The sequence below is a fragment of the Diadema setosum genome, chromosome 1 (assembly GCF_964275005.1).
Source record: "Diadema setosum chromosome 1, eeDiaSeto1, whole genome shotgun sequence".
NCBI classification, from domain to species: Eukaryota; Metazoa; Echinodermata; class Echinoidea; order Diadematoida; family Diadematidae; genus Diadema; species Diadema setosum.
In genome coordinates, this window is record NC_092685.1 from 44008369 (window position 1) to 44032704 (window position 24336).

The following is a 24336-nucleotide window of genomic DNA, read 5'->3' on the forward strand; positions in this document are numbered from 1 at the left end:
TCTGTTTGCAGTAGAAAGTAGGAGTGGCTTATTGGAACAGTAGAAAAGGCTTTTTAGGGCAGTAAGAAGGGTTTCTGTGGTCAGTTCGAGGGCTTGTATGGGCATCAGCAAGGATTTCTAAGGGCAGTGGGAAAATGTCTCTTAAGAATAGCACAAACTGTCCAAGAGTATCCCCTCTAATTCTGTCCTCTGTCCCCAAAATCCCTGCCTTCCTGTAGGAGGACCAGTATGCCAAGTGGATGGCCGCCTGCCGGCTGGCGTCCAAGGGTAAGACGATGGCCGACAGCTCCTACACATCCGAGGTCCAGGAGATCCAAGCCTTCCTCAGCATGCAGCACAGCAAGAAGGACGGCAGTGCAGTGGTTATCACCACCGACATGCCCGACCTCCAGCCAGAGAACTTTGTCACACCGCGGGTGCTCAAGAAGTACAAAGCCAAAGAGGTCAGTTTGTGCCTGCGCAGTGTTTGATCACCTGACAGTTTTGAATTACCTGACAGTTTTGAATCACCTGACAGTTTTGACTTGCACTAGTAGTACACTATTCTCATTCTATCAATTATATATTGGGAAATCAAATATTTGTAAGGTATTTAAGACAGGGAAATTCTTGTAATTGTCCCATACTTGAAGAAATGACAATTTACAAGGGTATGGAGTATGTAGCAATTTGTTTAGTTTGATTTTGCCACTTCCAGTGGGCTATAAAATAAAATGTACTGATAGGTAAGTGAACACTTGCTCCATGGACCCATAAAAGAGCTGTTTGAGCAACACTATTCAATATCCAGTTTGCAAGCAGTAGCCATTGCTATGTCAGGTAAGACTGAGAAAAACCTGATGATAATCAGAACAACCAAATTTTGAAGAGTTATGCAGAGAAGTGTGTCACTAAACTAGTGTCTGCCATGAAAATGTGATCATAAAAAAAAAAAAAATGATTACAGTAGAACAAAATAATGTCATAATTTCATAAATGTCATGCAATAGTCCACAATGATTCAGAGGATGATGTTAGTGTTTGTTGTTGTTGGTTTTTTTTTCCATCACACAAATAGCATTCTTATCAATAGTTGTAGACAGAAAATTTAGCCTGGTGACCCAAGTTGTTAGGCATTTTGATACTGAACGTTTGGCACAACTTGTTTTTATCATGACAGCAAAGGAATTGATCATTTGACAGGGCTGTATATCTCTGTCGGGCATATGATACATTCATTGAAGCTATGTTTTATGTTGATTTACAGTGGTCTTCCTTTCCTCTCCTTATATGTTGGTTGGCTAGTTTCAGTTCATTCTTGGCTCTTTCAAGGTCACTCCATGCATGACATGCGGATAAAATCATCATGCACGGCTGGTTTTTCAGTAACGAGTGATTAATAACTTTGTGCAAGACAAACGCGAGATCATGAGACCACGGAGCCGTAAATAAAATCCAGAGCAGGGGTCGTAAAATGAAATTATATTGGCATCGTGCATCTTTCCTTCCTGTTTTGGCATGAATTCAGCTGGTAGAAAGGATTAGCATCACTCGTTAGCCAAGCAGGGATGGGGCCCCTCGAACAAAACAGATGCTCCACTTAGTCATAAATTGTGTGCCGTCTGGCGAGAAAGTTTGTCAAAACATATCGGTTCATCACAACATTAAAATAAGATATGAGATGTGTTAATCTCAGAGTGACTGTTAATCTCAGAGTGACTGTTAACTATTCAGAAAAATTCATTCAAAACTTCCCCTCTTTCATCCTTTGAACATTGATCAAGTTATGAGATCTACATTAGTCTCCCATCAGTTGTGTCTTTGTACCTTCTGTCAACTTTAGATGTCTTTCAAAAGAGGATGATATTACTTTCTTCTCCCAGCTGGGGGTCAAACAAATATTTTGAAGAGAATGACCTCACTAATCTATCGTTTGATCATTTGTCTCTGATGATTCAGCATTCTGCTGTTAAGTCAGCCACTCTTTGCACTTGACATCAATTTTCATAGGTGGGACTGAGTTGTGCTTGACATCAATTTGTCCTTGTGGGACTGAGTAGTTTGTGGGATTATGTCATTTTACAGTTGAACAGCCCAGCTAAAGTATACTGTAACATGCAAAACATTCTTTACATGGTATTCATTCTGATCATGATGAAGCTATAATAGCATGAAAGTATTGATGTATTCAAATTAACCCAACGTTCTGTGGGTCTACCATTTTTAGGCTAGTGCAATCTGGAAGAAATTAACAATATTTGGCTGTTTCATCATTCAATGGATGAAAAAGGCATGCTATATCTGTAGAGACATTTGCATACAGGTACCCTGTGGTGTAGCATCATGCCTTCTCACACTTTGTTCTTGGTCTTTGCACCCCTCTTTGCACCCCTCTACCTATCTCCTGAACAGATTGCCAAGAGAATCCTAGAAGCCCACTCAAGATCGTCAGCACTCTCACTCGTGGACGCCAAGCTGAACTACATCAAGGCGTGGCAGGCGCTGCCAGAATACGGCATCACATTCTTCGTGGTGCGCATCCGGGGAAGCAAGAAGGACGTAAGTTCCACTTGAGCCATTTACTCCTTGTGTTCCTCCTTACCCGCCTTTTAAGATGATGCAATGAGTGGTAAGACGAATGAAGAGAACTATTAGATAGGAAATCGGTGATAGAAGAGACTGTGTGAATGAAAATTATGAAGATGTGTGGTGACTTGCATCTGTGTATGAATTAAACCAGGGTATACAGTGCAAAAATGAGAACATTTAGAGTGTCATATCCTGTGATGTCAAGGTAAGTGCTGTCGAGTATAGTGGCTCTCTAGTCAAAGGTAAGTTGTGGGACGTGCAGTGTAATACTAGAATTAGGTAATGTGACGATAGTAGATTTGGGCGGGGAGTATCATTAGCAGAATGTTTCGGCGTCATGTTACCGTGCCAATGGAAACTACAAATGAAGTCTCAAGTGCCGCTGAATTTCTCTCATCGTGCTTGAGTTTCCCGCCAGTTATTATGATGAAATATTTCTTCACTTCGTCATCTCTCTATTCCCCTAAATGCTTTTTATCTCATATTGAGACATTAGATTATGGAGGTGGAGGAGGAGGAGGAAGAGAAGGAGGAGATAGTGTCTTGCTAGGTTCTTGAAGTAACAGGATGCAGGGTGTTCATGTCTGTGGACACTCGATCTTGTATCTTGTAACCATGCAGCATAATGGCATTAAAGAGAGCATCAAAAGGGATTTTTGACAGAACTCTCGATCGTCCTAGCTGAGGTGGTTGAAATAGTCGTCATTTGAGAAGGGAGAAAGAGGTTGGTTACTCATGTTGGCTGCCCTTGTACGGCTGCTAAAATTAGAATTCTCCGCCTCTTTGAGAACTGAAAGTTGTGTTGGCTCCCTCAATAGAAACCTATCCGTGTGCTTCAAGACACTCATATACACTCATTAGGAGATCTCTGGTGTTCTGCGGTAACCAAAAGCGATTCATATTGCATCTTGTCCATATTGTGGTGTGTGTGTGTTGGAAGACTTAAAGGGATAGAGGTCTGGTTATGTCAGCCAGAAAAGAGCATCATTAGCGGATCTTTTGAGATTTTGGGGCAACCAGAAGATGTAAGAATCACCTATAAGTAGATACATCTTTTTGCAGTGTTCAACATGTGTGAAGGAGGAATTAAAGGGATAGATGTAGATGTGTTATCCAGGAAAAGGGCATCAGGTATCGTCTTCTGGATTGCCTCTTACCCACCATGCGCAAAATTTTATTAGATCATTTGTGACAGCATGCTGCATTGCTGATATGAAAGAATTTCGCTCCATCTGGACAGCGCATCGCAAATTTGTTCGGCACATCATGGCTGTCAAGGGATGTTTCACAGTTTCAATGGCGTAACAGCATGAAGACACCTTTCATGCAGCAGGCAGTTGTTCAAGACAAATTTGATGCTTTCTCTGATAACAAGGAAGTCAGCTTATGACAGTATCATGGTCGTGTGGGATCTATTTAGAGCAGTCCTTAGCAGGGCAGGGTACTTCTAGCTAGGTCTATTTTTGCTCGGCTCAGGCCTCCTCTGAGTGGTTTCAGACTGAAAAAAAATCTTGCATGTAATTATGTTCCTGAAACATATTCCTTATCATGTTCTCAAGTTAACCGACATGTTCAGGCCCTGAAATTAGCCTTCTAGCCAAATGCCGACTGTCAGCCGACGTGTAACGAATTCCACGACCTGTCCCTCTTAACCGACAACTCTTTATGCTGAGCTGTACAACTTATTACTTCCCCAAAAGTGTCCTTAGCGATACTGACTGGTCAGACCATAGATGCAAGTGTAAACTCTAGCCAAATTTGATTGGAAAACACCTCTGGATGGTACATTGGCAAAATGTATTTTTGTTTTTGTCTTTGTGTGTGTGTGTGTGTGTGTGTGTGTGTGTGTTGTGGCCATGTAATCAGAGAGAGAAGATAGGTTTGAGCTTGCTGTCAGACTTAATACTGTTATTGAGCTTATATAGACATTGGCATCAAGTTCTTTTGTAAGTCTGAAACCTCTATATGTCATCCCTTGCTTACCTGGATGTGATGAACTACAAGTTGCTGGTGCCCCACTTTTCTCTGAGAGGTTTGAGGCATAACGATTAAAGGGGATCAATTTCTATAATTGCCAACAGGATATTGTAGTCTTACAGGAGTGGGAAGAGAGAATGCAGGTCAGAAAGGTTGCTTTGTTTTTATAATACCTTCACAAAATGTCCCCAGAGTCAGTTTTGTTTTTCAAACGCGTTGCAACCTCATCACCCTGTTTGTTCAATCACCTATTTGCTGTTATTTTTTCCCCACCATGATTACTGTAGAATGAGGTCATAGGTTGTGGTACTCAAATCTGACGATTCACAAAGTTCGCCTGTGTCAAGAATGTTTTGGTGAAGCTCAACTAACTCAGGCGCAATTATTGAATCAAGTTCTCTCTTTATGTCGACAAGTGGTGAACGCACAATTTTAATGCTTTGCATCATATTTTGAAAGATTGCATTATGACTGGGACATCAACAAATTATTTTAACCATGCTTATCATTGGGGGAGGAAGGGGAATCAATTAATCTTCATGCTAGGAGGCATGTCTCCAGAGTCTACCAAAGGAGTCTGCCTCCAAGTTGAGTGGCAATTCCGTTTGTTCAAAAATTTAATCATGATCAACTTTGCTTACACCATCATGCTAAATTTGCATTTTGAATTTTGAAAGGGACACTGTAATTTGATGTGAAAGAGTCAAGAATGATCCTATGGAGGTCCCTAGATAAAAATCTGTTCAGTTTGTATGTGTGTGTGTGTGTGTGTGTGTGTGTGTGTGTGTGTGTATGAGTGTAGTCTGTTATTGATGTTGTTTGGTTCATTTCGTTTTTGTGCATAAAGCTTGGGGAGATATGAACATCGTTGCACATCTGTGCCAGGGTTCTTAGTCACCGAGTTTGAAAGCGTATCAGAAAACTCTGCACCTGCTTCGCATGTGCTGTCAGTAAGATTTGAGGGGGTTCACCCTCCCCCTTCAGAAGGCTCTGTGAAGAATCAAAAAAGATGATAAGATTATTACAAAAATAAGAGTACTGTTTTTATAAAGTGAGCAGTTGCTTTCTAGTTAAATTGAGAATTTGAAAATTGCTCCCTTGGGGGGGGGGGGGGGGGGTGTGAATGGGCCTCACAAAAATGAGACAAATTGTTGCTTTTCCAGAAAGTAGTCATTTCATCGTGAGATGAAAATATCTTTAAAACTAGCACTGGCCATTCAATGAGGGCGATAATAAATTGACAATTTTAGCAGTAGCAATTCCAATCAAAAAGGCGACATGAATTGAATATCTCTCAAAACAAAAGTGCCAAATGTCTCAGAAAATAATTGATAAAATATTCAAACTGTTGCAGCCGCAATTGGCATGTTGTTTCAGCTGGTAGGCATTGAGTGAGGCACGTGCCATTTTACAGCAGTGTGTTGCACGCATTACATACCAGCAAATCTTCCCATGTGAAGACATAGTCAAGTTGTCATGTAGAATTAATATCATATATAAATATATATAAACATATATTCTTTTTTTTTTTTTTTCTGGAGAGGGGATGATGTAAAAATCTGACACGTCAACACGCCAACCGGATAGATATGGTGTTCTCAACGCCAGATATCATCGGCCTCAAGGATATTTAGAAAATCCCGATAATTGGAACTTCCTCTCGTATGAGTCAGTATTGGGAGTGATTGAATAACCAACATTTGGCATTATGTGCCTGTTGCTGCTTAAAAGGTCTATCTCTCTCTCGCTGTAAATGCAAAGTGGTATGATGTAACAAATATACCTGCAGAAGGTCTATTCCTTCTTGTTTTACTTTTTGCTTTTTCTTATAATGGGGAGGTAAATATGTACTTTTACAGATGGTGAACAAGAAGGAGGAATTCACACTGATATCTCAAACGGAACTCTCATCTAGTCTTTGAAAAATATCCTTGTTTGGTGTTTAAAAAATGCTATACATTTCAGCCTTTAACAATTTTGCAGCTAATTGTGGTACCTTAAACAGCCAAGTACCCATTATCTTCAAATCTGAAATATATGTGTCTTAACTTCATTCAGTAATGATTTCATAATGCAGCATTATGGAACTTATAATGATACTCTATGAAAATATGAAATTATCAATTTCTTCCATTAAGGTTTACCCAGCAGAAAATGTCATGTTAGTGGCAAGAGCTGATAGCAGTGAATTAAAAGGCACAAACAAAACAAATGACAGCCAAGTGGAATGGCAAGTGCCATGTGCTACAGTAACATGCACATAGCAAGCACAATTTCAATAGTAAAATCAGACAAACACAAAGTCAGAAATGTCACAAGGACTGGACATTAAATAAGAAAATTTTGGCATTTGAAGAAAAGTTTTGCATGTTTTTACATAATGCACACAAATTTTAAGAGGTGACGACATCATCAACGTGAAACTCTTCTGTGGATTTGTTCTCAAAAGTTTGATTTGAATCATATTTCTGATATGTGATTTAGCAACTGCGTCCGCTATTCCTCTTAAAGGTCCAGTTTACCTTTGGGAGCAGTGATTTCAAAAATGTTCAAGATATCACATTTGATGCATATGTGTAGGTCTGTTGTATCATAAAACATCCTACCATATAAAATATTTGCAATAAAACCTAAAATATAAGGAGATATCAGGGTTTTTCTCAATAAACCGTAACTGTATACGGTTTAGTCTGGAAACATTTTTATTATAACTATTGTTCACATTTTGTGTATTTAACAACACTTAACATCGATTATACGGATTCAAATTTTGACAGTGGTTGTTTCTATCCCTAACTCACATTTTAGAACTATTTTAAAGCACTAATGCTTTCATCTGCAAATGGTAAATTATGCCTTTAAATGTAATGTTACATGACACAAAAAAAGAATTTGAGGCACAAGATGAATCTTGTTATTTCTTGTCAAAAGAGGGAATCAATGAAGACTTTTATCAGAGACTTCCACTGTAGGCTAGTATGGATAAAAGTTCCACCATTATGTTTATCTGATTTTAGTCTTTTCAAAAAAGCCACCTGCAATATAGTGAGGAATCAGACTTTGAGCTGAGTTGAGTAAAAATAGATTGGAGCAGTTGCCTTTCTTTTCTTTTCTTTCTTTTTTTGTCATAAATCTTCACCAGCTGTCGCCTTGTATAGAATATTGGCAGGAGCACATGTAAAATTTTACACAAATAACTTCATACTTCAGGAGGGTTCTTTTTTTTTCAGTGAGAATTTAAAGCACAATTTAGCCCAAGGTTGAGGTATTTTTGATGAAAGCAAACAAAACTATAAAACCCTCGCTAGAACCTGTCCTGCAAACACCAGTCTTTCAAGAAAGCCTTTTAATAAATTATCTGGTGATATAAAAATAAAAGCATCTGGGTGCTTGAGTGCTGAAATAGCTTGGTGCGTGTGTGATTTCATTCAAAACCAAATGTTTCACACATTTATGTTGTGATTGTCCCATGTGAAAGCATCTGTAGGACCATCATTTAACTGTGTTGAACTGAATTCATTATATAATGTGCATACTATATACTCAATAACTTGTTTTGTTTCATTTTTTTTTTATAGAAATGACCTAATACAGAATAATGTTTGTGTTGTTGTGCAGTACCTAGCTCTGCTGTCAACGTCAGTGACCTGTTCGTACACCAACAAGTCAATTTCATTGTTAGGTAATGGTTATAAAGGTGTTAAACTGAATTATTTCAGTGTTGAAAGAAAGTTACCATGTACACATGTTTGGACTTCCTGTAGTGTGTCATTCTTTTGTGTCACCTCATTTTGACCCTTATCTTGACCGATATATTGACCTTTGTTTTGACCAATGTCCAGGAGCTGCTGGGTCTGGCCTACAACCGCATGATCAAGATGGACATCAACTCAGGGGACCTGCAGAAGACATGGCGTTACAACACCATGACGCACTGGAACGTGAACTGGGAGACGCGGGAGCTCGTCATCGGAATGGAGGACGAGATGGTGCAGCTCTCGTGCCTGACGTGCGACTGCAAGGTCGTGCACGAGTTCATCGGCGGCTCCATCTTCCTCTCGCTGCGTAAGCAGGACAAGAACCAGGTGCTCGACATGGACATGTTCACAAAGCTGACCGGCGGCTCGGAGACGGGCGTGCTCGAGTAGCCGTCCGCTGCCGCCTTTGCCATCGCCGTGGGCTGTCACAGCGACGCCATTTCTGCTAAGGACTGCTGTCATGGGTGGTGGAGTGGGGATGGGGCTGGATAAGGAAGGAGGACCTTGTGGAGGGGGAGTGAGGACATCCTTGCCACTTTAAGGTGCCTTGCTCGGTGATCAGCATTTGCCAGTTGGACCTTCATATACAGTCTTCAAGGTGCAATGAGTAGATTTTTTTTAAGAATGCTACTCTGATGTCCAAAATTCTGGTGTTTGCAGCCCAAATTTAAAAAAAAAAAAAGAAGGAAATGAGGGGTATCATATGCCACTGCATTGTGTAGCTAGTAACTGAAGGAATTGTGTGTAAGCAAAGCACAGGTGAAAATGTTTGAACTCGCTCAACTTGAGGTGGCGCAGTGGATGCTGGAGCGTAATGAAAATTCCTACGAGAGTGGCAAATGTCTCACTCTTTTTCCCCTGTATCCTCTCTGCTGCCCCCTAAAACGCTTTGAGACCATTCCTCAGAGCTGGATGCATTGTTCACCACCCCACTATGGTACAGCCCCCCTTCTTCATCACCAGTGATGCATCATCGCCTGCCATTTCGTCAGTCAAGGAGTAAGCCATGGGGATGGTCATTCCACCCCGTTTGGCAAAAAAAAAAAAATTGACCAGCGGTCACGCGGAATAACCAGGTGGTCCCTCGGAGCAGCTGTGGTCAACCAAAATTAGTGTGAGAGGGGGGACGGACCCGCATAATGACGTGGACAACTAAATTTTGGCAGAGTATTGTAGCTTTTATGAAATGACTTGCATTTTATATTTTTTGAGCCAATGTGGGAACGATCAGGACGGCTTGAGCCAAGACTAGGGACACCATGTTCTCAACCTCTTTGCAATAATGGGAAACGTGCCAAGGAGGACGAAATTTTATCGTGATGCATCTTGTATTGGATTTGGAATCAAGGAAACAACAATTTTTATTATTATTATTTTTTTTTTTAGATAGATATGCACTTTCTGGAAATCAACATTTTGTCTGAAGTATAATGTAGTCTGATATTAGCATTCTTTAGGTTCACTGTGTATTTCAGGAAATGTTGGTCAACTCTTTATTCTTTTTATCCATGCAGCCGAGCGAAGTCAATTGCATTCATATTTTAAAAACTCAATTTACTCTATTGATAAGGTTTGCTGACTTCTCTTGTTGTTAACATCATGCTATTTTAGGGGTCAATTTTCATGTAAATAGACATATATTTGTATATATACTGATCTTTATATCTTTAGATTAGTGTCATCCCCCTATACTTTTTCTCTTTAAGAATATGTGATATGTATTAATTTTTATTTATTCTGCAAAGTCTATCCCAACTCTGTCAAATGCCATGTGTGTAGGTAACAAAAATAATTGTATATGTGCATGTTGACTTTCATAGATTTTCAAACAATGCTGTCATTTTTTTAAAGATCAATACAATTTTAGTGTCAACCTGTAGACCTGACCCACACCACATGTGAGATCTTCTAGATGGATTAAGATCAGGATGCGTGTCCCCGAAATAGACCTAGCCAATCATGTGCCCAGTAATATGAATCATACTGTAGTGGATTTGACTGTATATATCTATGTGTACATAATCCAGGTCTTAACATGTATATGTATTATTGTGTACAATCAAATTGTTGGTATAGTCTTATCCACCCGTGTAATTTTTATGCCAGACGAATGTATCTTCATGATGTGGCGGGATGACCACATCCCAGCTTCTTCGCTAGGCAGGTATCACGTGTACGAAGAGAAAAATGAGAAACTTCACGGGCATGCCTGCATTGTTCTGTGACATTTATACAGACGTATGATATAGACCATGGAGAGATTGACATATATATACTGCATTTTATATGTATCCTTGCGAATATTTATGCCACTCTAGTTACGAGATTTTTTGAGAGAGAAAGGACAGAGAATTGCAGGCATCTATTTTGAAGTCCTGCATGAGAGGGGGAAATGGTATTGGAATAAAATGATGTATGGAGTCCACGAAGGTGGCGACCCAACGGCGGATCAGTATTGCTTCATTATGCCTGATGCCTTGTAAAGAGACCGTTTGGAAACACTTCAACCGCCTCTCGCATTCAAACTCGCAGCTTCACTGCCTCTTTTTTTGTACACCATTCCCTGACGTTGCTCTGTGGATTCTCTGTGGATGTTTGAATGTTGCAAAGACGGGACACCTGCACGCACAGGGTGTGGAAATGTGCAAATCAGCCCATGGATGGTTTTCATTTGCCCGTGGATGTGTAGATGCCCGTTATTTGGTCAGTTTGTATTGTATGCTGTCTGGAGTCATCGTTGAAAATGTTGCCCAAAATTTTAAGGTAGTTTGCGGTCCTCATCCAATATTCACCGTAGTCCCTCACTTATCAGTGTGCTTTTCTCCCTCTTGAAAATATTTGTGGTTGATTCCCGTCTGCGAGCAAAAATCCAATGTGATATGCATTTATGTTGGCAGAATAGTTTGTTTCTTCCTTATGTTTTCTGTGGGAAAGACAAAACTTGAACCAGATAAAAGACGTTGAGGTGTTAGGCAAGCTATCAAAAAGCTATGAAGAAAAAGCCATGACAAATCAAACTAAAAGGTGAAGTGTGCAACTGCCTAAGTTTGTGGATATGATGATATGAACAGAAATTTAATCCGTAATACACCCTTCCATCCACTCCACTCCCCTGAATCAGATATTTTTCTAGGATAGATAATCCATGTGTATTGTACCATATGTGCACTGGGCAGCTGTTAGATTTTTACACATTTTGCTTAGTTTGGTCAGTCCTGATCCCGACTTTGTACTGTCTGAGTTTGAACTGTGTGTTTAGGCCAAAAAAAAAAAAATTGTTGCATTGGCGTAACCCGCCCGACCCTAAAAATTCCGCCGACCCCATGTTTTTTTATTATTTTTTTTGCTATCGATATCAAATATCTTGTTGATTGCGATCGCGATCGCACAAACCCGGAAGTGGAAACGGCTCTGGGGATATCGGATGTACGAGGGAGAGATCTAGCATTCAGACTGCGATGTATTGTGCACAGTTTTGCCATAGGTTTCTTGTGTGGAGAACTTACACGAATCTGTATATGTGGGACTGTAATAGAGATCGCCGTGTGCGATGAAAAGATCGTACATATGGGTCAATTTGCATCTATCTTATCTAAGTCAAAATAGTAAAATATGAAGTGAAAACATTCAAGATAGGGATTTCAACATCTTTAAATTCTGTGAAGGGGTATAATTCCAGTAATATCGGCCTCATAAATGATTTGTAGAATAGATGAACACAGCACATTCGGTTCAGCAGTTGTAACTGTTTACTGAGCTGAGCACGAGTTTTACACGTAAAATGCAGGTAGCAAAAAAAAAAAAAAAAAAAAAAAAAATCCGCCCGACCGACCCTATTTGAAAATCTCATGTTACGCCAATGCAACAATTTTTTTTTTTTGGCCTTACTTCGAAAGCTGTAGTCAAACCATCATTTTTTTTTACTACTATTTTTAGGAAAAAACTGATCCTGCAACATTTGTGGTAAGTACTTCGTATAGTTAGACAGAAATAGTTACCATATTTTACATGCATGTCATACAAATCTGAATCATTTGTTCTCTGTAACTGTTATTGATAGTTATTGGTCATTACTGGCAAATGCATAAGAAAAACTAAATGAAACACACACAATGATATTTTTTTATTAAGTATTTTGCATAATCATATTAATCCAGGGGTTTTCCTGTTCCTATACTTGATAATAACCCGACATAGTGTCTTGAAGATATTAGTAACAAGCTCTGTGGACATCTGTACATTGCTTTCAGTTTTTCTTTATTTTATGTAATACTTCCATTTGCCATAGCTCCTGCTTTGAGCTACTGCTGGATGGCACGTATTTCAACTGTATTGATTATTAATGAGACGAGTGTGTAAGGAAGTATTAAAATACATGTGGAATTGTATGAATTCAAATGACAGTATGCAGGGCATAATATGCAAATCACAAAACACAGTGCTGTGTGAAAATGAAAATCATTAAAGTAAAATAAAAGCAGTTGTCATCACACAACCATTCGGAAAAGGTTTATGGAGTGGCTTTTAGTGTCTGGGTAGTGTCTGTGTTATTTTTTTTTTTCTTCATCTTTTTGATTTCCTTGTTGGCAACACATATACCTGAGCATATACCTAAAATGTTCATCAGGCATCTCACAAAATGTGTACAATTTTACTTTATCACTGCTATATCATTGCATTTTATTTTTCTTGCCTGCATGCTACCTCTGCACATGAAATGACCAACAATGCCAGCCTTTTTCTGATTCCAACATTCAACTATTGAATCTTAATGTAGTCCCACAGCTTCTAAATCATGTCCGCTACTGGGAGAAACAACATTCACAACCTAGTGCTAAGCATTTTGTTTCCTGGAGATGTTAAGAGAAAACTAGTGCTTGTCAAATTTTCTTTTCTTTTATAGTTGTGAGAGGGTGTTTTTTGTTTACAAGTTTCTATGTGAATGAATGGGTCTAAAGTCAATATTTTTGACAATCAAAGTTCTTCACCAACATGTATCCTTCGAAAGCGGAAATTGTTCTGTCTAACATAGGAATACTTGTTTCCGTATCGGTGCTGTTTTTGTCATTGCTCCGTTTACGACGAGTTTCCATGTTTCTGTTTGGCTAGTCCCACATACTTTAGAATATGTCAGACTTTGGATAGTGAACCATTCAGATCCACAATCAGCAAGTTTCACACTGATCTCACATTTACAAAAACGACACTTTGGAAAGTGTAAAGAATTAATTGGCAAATCTTTACCTCAAATCACCTTGACGGATAACATGAAAATTTTGAATTTTTGTCATGTCAAGAGAAATGATTTTTATGTATCTAATGTAAATTATAGATGATTGTAGTTTTTTATCATGTGTAGGATCACCTTTTTTCCCCACGAAAATTTGATTGACATTTTTATGGCAGGTTAATGGCAGTCTAAAACATTTCCTGTCGAAATTGCATAAACTATTAAAACATAATTGCATAAACCATTAAAACATGTTTTATCACCGAAGAATGTAAACACCTTTAAGGAATTCTGTGATCTCGCTCTGTCTTGGGTAGTCCTTTTTGCTCAGTGCTTTTTGCAACATTAAAATCATTACTTTCCTGCTTTCATGTGAGAAAAACACCCTCGCTCATCTTGCAGTAATTGTTATGGAAAAGGAAGGAAGTCTTGTGTAAATTTTTGCAGTTTTAGCCTGCCGCATTTAACAGGTGTTATTAAGACCTGGGAGACTACTTCTGGGTCTTTTTCGAAGAAAGTATTTTCTTGGTTCCGTTGACCTGCTACTGCCTTGTTTTGGCCACAATGTCTGCTTTCGTGAAGGACTGTGTCAGGCAAATCTTATATCCTTTGCTGCAAATGAAAAGGGGGAAGGAGGAATTTGATACATTACGCAAAGAAATGTGGACTGTTTCACAGTGTGGACATTTTCACACAATTCGGCATGTCACTGTCAGTGTGAACCTAGAAGCTAAGCTGGCATCTTTCTCTCATAGAAATGTATGGAGAGTAAAAAAAAAAAAAAAAAGTGGTCTTGTCACCCAAATTGTGCCAAACCGAACCTCGCCGGAGATCGTTTCTGCTAAACTGTATAATGATAATGAGATAAATATATATTTGTACAGGATAATCTGCATAATGTAATTTTCACTTAATGATGTCATTGATGGTGATGATGGTATGTCAATAATGTCATTAATGGCGATGATGGAATCATACAAATGTGTGAAACGCCGTTTTTGCGGAGGGAGGCTTTGACAGAGGGTAAAGGTGTTTTTTATTTGTTATTTTCTGGTTTTGATTTTCTTGCATGAGAATAACTGAAGGCTGTGCAGTTATAATTCTTAATTTTTTTTATTCTTTTTTTTTTTTAATTGTCTAGCTTTTCATGTGACATGTGACATCATGTGACAGACACATTTTTACAATTGATGGCCTGTAAGGGGCACAATAAATGACTCGGCTGTAGCATCTTATTGTCAAAAGACTCGCATGCATGTCAGGTCCTTTGTGGTTCTTCACAGCACTCAGTCTGTGTGCATGTGCTCATCTGCATGTGTGTGTGTGTGTGTGCGCGCGTGTGTGTGTGTGTGCGTGTGTAGTTGTGTTTAAGGTGTATGACAAGTCAATTTCAGGGATTAGTTGTCGGGCAGGGCGCAACACTAACTTTTTTTTTGCGTCAGGTGGCCATTACAGGCCACTAAAATCTTTAATTCTGAAATTGTGGTGACCCAAAATAAAAGCAACATACATAGCAGCTCATTTTGAATCTTGGTTGCCTAATTGGGCCACCAAAAGATAAATTTGGTGGCCCAACACCAATTTTGGTGGCCCCGGGCCACTGGGCCACTGCTAATGTGAAGCCCTGTATGAGGTGTATGGCTATGGCTGCAGGGGCAGTATAACATTTCTATTGTGACTACTAACTGCTGGCTCTTGGCCTGGTCTCCCAATACATTACTCACCTCTCTCTGGCATTGAATGGAAGAATAAGCAAGGGACCAGCCACTTTGTGAAAGTATGAATTAAGAACCAGAAATAAAGACAGATGACACAGAAAAAAAAAAAATACATGTAATGGGAGGTTATTGTTGACTAACATTATAAACTCGTTTCCTGATAGTTATTTCTTACACTATAGAGAGCATCGTTTGCATTTCTAGATAAGGAAGCAGGCGCCACAACCGAAGAAATGGCCTGATGAAAACCTCATCACATAAGCCAATCTAACAGAAAGAAAAAAAAATAAGAAAGAAAACGGATCCCTCCCGCCCCCTCTTGCGAGGTAAATGTGTACATCAGGGCCCCATCTTGTAAAAGATGTTGAAATAGCAATTCTTGCTGGAATGGCAACTTCCAATAGCAGTAGCCAATCAGGAAGCTGGATTCTTTCCATTACCATAACAATTGCCACTCAGGGCCCCGCCTTATGGAAAGATATAATTGAATGTAGATTCCCTTGCCACACAGGCTGCCATAGACTTATGATAGAAATCAACTACAGTCAAACCTGCCTTAGCGGCCACCTGTCTATAGCGGCCACTGCAAAATCCCCCCGAGAGAAAAGCCCTGTTAAAGACCCTGTGTATAGCGGCCACCTCTCTAACGCGGCCAGCGGCCACAAATTTTGTTTCCCGCGGGAGATATTAACCTGTCTATAGCGGCCAGAAACCCAATGGAGCCGTAGCCAAGCCGATAATTCAGCATATTTTTCTGTTTGGTAGCCGTGCGAGCAACGTTCAGTGATCGCCACCGCTGCATTCATCCCTCATGCAGTCATAATAATGCACGATTCTTCACGACAATAAACATGCTACTGTGCAACAATATCATATACACCGGCATGGTTAAATGCATGAAACACGGTGTATGCATACGTACACACATACACTGTACATGTACATGTAAGGATACAACGATGATACATGTACATGTAAGCAATGCACACAAAGTTGGATTACCTGTCTATAGCGGCCACCTGTCTATAACGGCCACTTTTTCCGTCTCCCTTGGGTGGCCGCTATAGACAGGTTTGACTGTATATAATCAATTATAACTCTTCATAAAACAGGGCCCAGCAAGAGTTGCTATCATATCAACTTTTTATGAAATGGGGCCCTGAACTGACTCGCGAAACGAGCTCTGATTTGCTGTTCGTAGCCACTGAGGAAGTACGAAATGCTTGTATGCAAGCAAGCAATCATTGCACCTATGCCTTGATGTACATGTACATCCCCTCTGAATGAGAAGGAACGTAGAATTCTAAACCTTGGGCGTAGCCATCAGAAGGACTTTACGTTTCTTTCTTCCTCTTAATAGTGCAGTGCGGTTATTTTCCCTTTCACACGTTTGACAGCAAAGTACGTTTGAACAGGGCCACTGCAGTTACTGGAAATAATAAATCACAAGCAACATGACAGTCTGATGAGGAGGGTGTGTTGGTGTGGAGGAGTTTATTTGTCGAGGATGGAAACCAAAACTGCCGGTCGATATCTAATCACCCAATTGAGTGGAGTAATGACAGCACTTGATGAGTGCCTCGCCACTCGGTGAATGGCCGGTGTAGTTTTGAGGTGTCAATCATTCGGGAGGGGAACAGAATATGTTGATACTTTACGTACAAAGGGTGTGGGGGGGGGATGGAAATAGACATCATGTAACAGTCTCCAAAATCAACCAAAAGTCCATAAATCACTGATAACTTCTCAATCAATTGTACATCCATTTTTTCAAGAGACCCATCAGTGGCGGATCCAGAGAGGGGGCGCAACCGGCGCATGCCCCTCCCCTTTATTTTTCGTTAAAAACAAAAGAAATAAAAAGAAAAAAAATGAAATGAAACCCGGAAGTGGCACCAGAAATAATTAGTCACGCCCCCTCTTTACAGAATTCCTGGATCCGCCCCTGCCCATGATTGAAATCAATAATAACTTCCTCCTGAATCAATTACAACTTCAGATCAATTCTAAGTTTTTGTTTAAAAAAAAACCCAGAAACTTGTAGTTGATTGAAAGTTATTGGATCAGAGTTATCATTGATTTTATGATTAATGATAACTCTCGCTCGATAAAAAAGGTCCCCAATTTAAGGTAACTGTCATGGATCAAGGTCCTCATTATAGCGGGGTTGCCCTGTATCTCAAGTAGGCCCTATGCATGGTTTAGACAAAAATATATATTCTCTAAACATCGACTTAGTGTCTGTCAATTACCGATTTGAACCCTTTCTTCATTTCTGTTTGGTGTACTGGTATCCAATTGAAACTCTCTAAGACCTACAACTAAAAATATCGTTGGTATTAAAGGGGCACTTGGGTTACAAATGGTATTAACAGAGTGATAAAAAGATATCCATAGTTCTGTATATTGTTATCAGTTTTTTCTTTCCTTCAGCAAATAGAGTCATTTTTGATACACAATAATAGACCAGTTGTGCACTTTTGCTCTGAAAGATTAAATTTTTCAGCATGGTCAGGAATTATGGAATATGTATGTCATCAAATGTAACCATCCATCAAAACCATGCTCTACAATTCAGCACTGCAATCAAATTTTGAAATACCAAAACTTTACCTGTGCTTCTACCAGTCCAATAATTTTCTGTATTGCATGCAAGTTTTTGTGTTTCTTTTAATGCCTCTGCCCCCCCCCCATTCACCCCCACCCCCCCCCCCCCCCCCCCCCCATGTTGGAAGCAGTTTGTTTTTGGTTGTCTGCACCACCAAGATCTTATTGTTTCAAATTTTGTGCAAAAGGTCAGTCATGACTTTGGCTAGGAATGTCCAGTGGTGATGTAAGTTGGTGGATAGCCTATCGAGTAGAAATAGCAGATAGTGGTAGCAGGTCAAAGGTCACTCACAGGCCATTGCACTTTAGTTGGAAATGTAATTTTCCATCCAAAACTTTAGTAAAGGTAGGAAGGATAGACCTACATACACAAATAGTTGTCTGAAATATGACAATGGTAAAAGGTCAAAGGTCAAGGTTACAGGTCACCAAAACTTTCTAATACTGTCATTTTCTGGCTGTAAATGCATGCTGAAAATATGTAGATTAGTTTTAAATGAATGTATTCGCTAATGACTACCTTCAACAGAGGTTGACAAAACTTCAAAAGCCTCCGACAATCTGTTGAATCTGTAATACTAACTTTCCTCGAAAGACTTCAAAGAAAGGTATGAAAAGTACATAATGAAAGGCAAGTGCTTTGTATTACATGACACCACCGAAAGTTATTCTTGACCGTTTTAGAATACTCAATGACACGCCTATGTATTCACTGGTAATTCCCGATTTTGAATGTATTCATTGTGCTGGATGAAATATGATCCCAATTTCAAGCATTCATAAATCTGGAACTTGATACAATGTAGTGGTATGTAATAACCTACATTTACAGTGAGGCAGTACGATGTAAGTACATGCTTGGCAGATTGAATTACACCGCTTGATTGCAGTGATTAAAAAAAAAAAATGGGTGAGGAAAGGTGTGACAACTTTACTGGTCAGTCATGATGTTAAATGACATGTTGAACACTTGTGTAGGTCAGTTGACCAATTGCCTTGACCTTGCAGGCGCAATACCCTTAGACCTGTGAATGAAATGCCACTGATTTTATATTTTCCCGTAAGATATCTTTCTTCACGACCTTACAGGATGAATCAAAGAAAAGTGTGTTATGTAAGTGGTGTAACCTCTGAGAAAGAGGAAGCTGATTCCTTAATATAAATTTGAGAAAAAATCAAATAATTGGTCTTTTTGCATTGTAAAACAAACAAGAATTTCTTCACAAGATACATGATGATGATGATGATGATGATGATGATGGTGATGAGGAGGATGTTGATGATGATGATGATGATGGTGATGGTGATGGTGATGAGGAGGATGTTGATGATGATGATGATGATGGTGATGGTGATGGTGATGGTGATGGTGATGGTGATGGTGATGGTGATGGTGATGGTGATGGTGATGGTGATGGTGATGGTGATGGTGATGGTGATGGTGATGGTGATGGTGATGGTGATGGTGATGGTGATGGTGATGGTGATGGTGATGGTGATGGTGATGGTGATGGTGATGGTGATGGTGATGGTGATGGTGATGGTGATGGTGATGGTGATGGTGATGATGATGGTGATGGTGATGAGGAGGATGTTGATGATGATGATGATGATGGTGATGGTGATGGTGATGGTGGTGGTGGTGGCGGTGGCGGTGGCGGTGGCGGTGGCGGTGGCGGTGGCGGTGGCGGTGGCGGTGGCGGTGGCGGTGGCGGTGGCGGTGGCGGTGGCGGTGGCGGTGGCGGTGGCGGTGGCGGTGGCGGTGGCGGTGGCGGTGACGGTGACGGTGACGATGACGATGATGATGATGATGTTGATGATAATGAACAGCATTTTTATAGCTCCATTTATCTGTGGAACATTCAGAGGTGCCCGCCTCCCACAATATGTCACATATCATTCACAAAGTTGCTTGAAAAAAAAAATAGGTCTTTTGTTCAGATTTGAAGGTATCATGGTGGTAACATTTCCAAAGTTGACTTGGTAGAGTGTTCCACAGACGAGGAGCAACCAAAGTGAAGACTTTATCCATGCACGTTTTCACAGTAATGTCATTACAATGACTCAATTACAATGTATCTCAAGAGTTTCTTCTTGTTAAAAGATCCACAGACTCACTGGGGAAGGGGCAAAGATGACTACACAACAGAGAATGACAACTTATGTCGAGATGCACTTGAGCAATGGTTCAAGGGCTTTTATTGTTTACAATACAGAGTTGTCTCATTTTAAAGTATAAACTTATATACTCTACAGAAAAAATGGTCAGTCAGTCATTCAAATGATACAAGCTCAAACGAGTCAGCAGATGAACGCACGGTGCTCACGAACGAAACACGCTTCACAATGCTGCAGCACATTGTCAAGTTTTACAAGTACAAAAGGATTTGTTGTCCGATCACATTTCAAGAAAAAAAAAAAAGTGTTCCTAGGTATGTCTGTGGTGGCAGAGCGTTAACACACAGGAACAAGTCTCCTTGATGACTGTATGTACGCATTCCATACGACAGCCGTGTGAAACACCACAGTCTGGCAACCACACATACATAATGAGTGTCTGTCGATACGCTTACATACAAATGTACACAATTGTTTATCTTTATGGAACTTGAAGTGATAATGAGGTGAAGTTAAGCCCCACCTCCTTATTCGTATATCAGAATACAAACCATTAATTGCTGCATCACACCTTGCCAAACATAAAAAGGTGAACATATCTGGGATAAAAGTGACTCAAATATGCTGCCAAACTGGCATTAAAAAAAAGGGGGAAAATTACTCAGTTGGCAAATGGCATCCCTCTGAACAGATACAAAGTAGTTCCTGCAAATCTGACAGGGCTCGTCGATTAACTTCCTCAAAGTGGACACAGCTAGCAGAAAAGCACACAGAATTCGTCCCTGATATCAAATGCAGGCATGATGGTCAGAATAATCTTATCTGATGAATTCTAATCTGCCTGTCGGTAGGCTTACAAGAAGCAGAATGGCAAGCTCATAGAGGGGAATAGTTCAAATGTAAGCTTAGACATTGCCAAAAAATGATAATAACTAACAGATATGGGAAAGCTTTCCTTTAACCCTTTTGGGACTAGGTCATCTCAAAATATTATCAACATTGCATATCAACAATTTGGGAATGGTACTACAAGAGCTAATATCACAATCTTTGAAGACAAAGGCATCACTTAACAGATATCATTACTGCAGGGAAGGTTCATGCAAAAAAAAAAAAATGGATTAAGACAAAACTCTTGATACTGTGGTAATCATGGACATACATATTCTTGGTGCCAACAGAAGATACTGTACATGCAATACCAATGGGAGTCCAAAATAACCATAAACCAGTTTGTAGATGTGAGTGATTGCTTTCTTTGGGTATTCATGGTTTAGTTCAGTTTGCATTTATTACCCACACAATCAATTAGTAGGGTCTGCGGAAAAAAATGTAGCACGTACTACCTATTGAGGAAGGTACAGTTGTATGCAAATGCACACTCAATGTTTCCACAAATAAATAAAAGTTACAGAACACAATGAGCAACCCTCAAGATGTACAAAGAGCTTGTGAAACTACTATACAATTTAAGTACATATATATCACACTATACCTCTAATGTATATATTACACTACAAAATATAACAAAGGAAGATTGCACAAAACCACTTGTATACATAAATTCTTGGGAGTGTATGGACCTACCGAGTGTCTAATTCCTGCTGGGTGAAACTACCGGTAAATGGCATGGAGTCAAGACTTGGTGTTGAGATAAAGGCACAAACAATAGCTGTGAAGGGTGATTCCTAGCACACATTGAGTCCAGTGAGAGGTATATTGATGAATACTTCACGTCAAAGTGACATACGCCAGTCTGCACAAAAGACCAGCACGTGACATGCAAAAGTCTTGGTTTCATGTGTATTAAAGGCTCAAGTGCTACCTCTTCAGTTTCTATACTTCAACAACTGTCTCCTAGCGATAAGAAATAAACGAGGCTGCCAAGAAGCCCTTATCCAGGCCCTCTTAGCACAAGATAGGTATCAATTCGCGCCAATCTGTCGCCATGCCGACTGCATGAAACTGATCCCCTCTCCACAGTAGAGGGCGACATGGCACACACACTGGATACTAACATCTGACAAATCTTTATCTCCAAACTTCATAACGTATGTTTTGGTCACTGTTCTAGTTGAGCCTAATGACCAGTGTTTACTTTGCTTTGCATTCAGATGTGCGGACAAGATTTCATTCCTCAATTCCTTCAGTACGATTTAAAAAAAGAAAAGACAAGTTCCTTACCATGTAAACATAAGATTCTTAGGCACAATACACTACTGTTAGCTTTAGTTACAGGAGCATGTGCTGTCAAATTAAACTGAAGAATGAGGAGAATTTTGAAACATACACTGGGTATTTTGACAATGAATTCACACACACTGATCGGACCCTTCAAAGCTATTAAATTTCCATGCTGTGCTTGGCCTGGAATAGGGATCACCACACAATAAAGTTCAGCTGTTAAGACTAAAGGAATGTGAGAGTATGGAGGGAAATTAATACTTGTGGGTTACATTTCATTCCACTGATTAATCCTCCCACATTTCTTTTATTCTTTAATCATTTTGTTGTTTTGCGCGACTGAAACATACTTTGAACTCCAAAATTTTTCAAAAGCAAAGGTTAATATTTCTTCAAATTATGACTATCACATTCAACTCGCTTTGTGTTGACCTGGCATAACTCGCAAACTTTAGCACATTGGAACTTGAGGAAATTCCTAACTGCATCCTTGATCTATTTTTGAACCTTAACATTCCAGTCAAATATTGCAAGGTAACGGCCATCCTCTTTTTTTTCTTTTTTTTTCAATCCAGATGGCTTTGTCCAATCAAGGCTAACAGACATGTAGGTATATATAGTTTGTAGGCAACAGCTCGAAGACTTTCAGAAATCATCAAATTACTGGATTCTCCCAAAATTGTGTCCTTATGTCGACTTTGTGTCACAGTTTACACACCACAAAATTCTCAGATTCTGTGAAATTTGAGCCATTATTTATAGAATGTAGCACAGTTCAACATATTTTACAGGATTATCAAATCATGGGATTCTCTGAAAATGTAGTCTTTATTTAAGATTTGTAGCACAGTTCACCACCTCTACGAGATTGTAAAATCACTGGCTTCTATGAAAATTGTATTTTACTGGTGGCAATGATTATGTAAAATCAAGACTCCACCTTGGAGTTACCATGTTGACTCTTGTGTTAACACAACTTGAAGGTCTGTGAATACAATTACAAGTGCATAACTGAAGTCCCACCTCCCCCCACCCCCAGCCATGTTCTCGGGTGTTCATACCCTACATACGTGTGTGAATACAAATGAATGGGTTTGGCCCCTGCTGGACCCTTGAATCAGGACGGTCAAGACATGAAGAGACTGGTGTAGAACTCTGAGACTGTCTGCTTTGTGTGGTACTTCTGGACCAGTTCCTGGATCTTCTGCCGTCTTCTCACGTGAGGGGGCGAGTACCTGTCGACCAAGGAAATGGAGCAAGTTCGTTGGAGGAAACAGTGTAACACAAGAGTGAACACTCATGGATACTATAAAGCCAGAAAAATGTTGCATTCATGAAAGTTTGGCAAATTTCGCAAGGCACGATTCACGAAAGCAAAATGCACGCGAAAGGTTCTGTCTACACTATCCAGTACATGTAGTATATGTGTAATTTTTTTCATGGTCCACATTTTGTGAAAGTTCATGCCACAATCTTTTCTGGTTTAAAAGTAGTGTGACAGGATGATCACCAACATTTGCTCTAACGCCCTCAGATGACTTTAGAAAAAAGATACCAGTGACATATTATCCCGTGTTCTACTTTCTGCAAGATTTATTGGCTAAATGTCGCATAGCAATTTTCATTTCTCATTGTCACATGCCTTGAAAAGGCAACTGCCATGATTAACAGTCATTCTTACACCCAAGAGGGAGAGTCTATCTTGACAAATCTAGGACTGAGGTGTGCTAGAGATTCGGGTAAATTCATCATGAAATGAAAAAGAAACCATGTCATACATGCCAAACATATGACACAGTGTGTTTGTTTTGTGTTTTTTGTTTTGTTTTGTTTTTTTATTTCTCTCTCTTTCTTTCTGTTTGAACCTGATTTTTTTCTTCCCTTCTTCAGTTACATATATTTTCTTTCCCCTCAAAATTATCTGTGTCAACACTTCCTGACCTGATAATAAATAAGAAACAGGAAGTCAAAGATGCAATTTCAACAAGAAACACGAGCCAAAGGCTAAAAATGACTCCAAACATAGCTCTAACTCGGGACCATTCAGTCATATGACAATTGCTGATGTTTGAAAAATCCCATGACCTGGCCTAAGGAAAACAAAAAATAACAACAACAACAACAACAATAAAAATGAGACTGAAATGCTAGACCTTTACCTTTTTTGAAAGGCCCA

At 39.6% G+C, this 24336-nt stretch overlaps 2 protein-coding genes across 2 annotated transcripts in view; one reads left to right on the forward strand and one right to left on the reverse strand.

The window, feature by feature from the left end:
* The window catches only part of LOC140230923 (fermitin family homolog 2-like), a 99672-nt gene extending 90968 nt beyond the window's left edge, over nt 1–8704 (forward strand). Inside the window, exons 10-12 of the mRNA XM_072311066.1 lie at nt 219–443; nt 2392–2538; nt 8388–8704. Coding sequence (XP_072167167.1) covers nt 219–443; nt 2392–2538; nt 8388–8693 — 678 coding nt within the window. The 3' untranslated portion in view covers nt 8694–8704. The remainder of the gene's footprint in view (nt 1–218; nt 444–2391; nt 2539–8387) is intronic.
* Nucleotides 8705–20018: 11314 nt separating this feature from the next.
* Nucleotides 20019–24336, reverse strand: part of LOC140236353 (ral GTPase-activating protein subunit beta-like) — a 45963-nt gene continuing 41645 nt past the window's right edge. Inside the window, exon 27 of the mRNA XM_072316312.1 lies at nt 20019–23395. Coding sequence (XP_072172413.1) covers nt 23287–23395 — 109 coding nt within the window. The 3' untranslated portion in view covers nt 20019–23286. The remainder of the gene's footprint in view (nt 23396–24336) is intronic.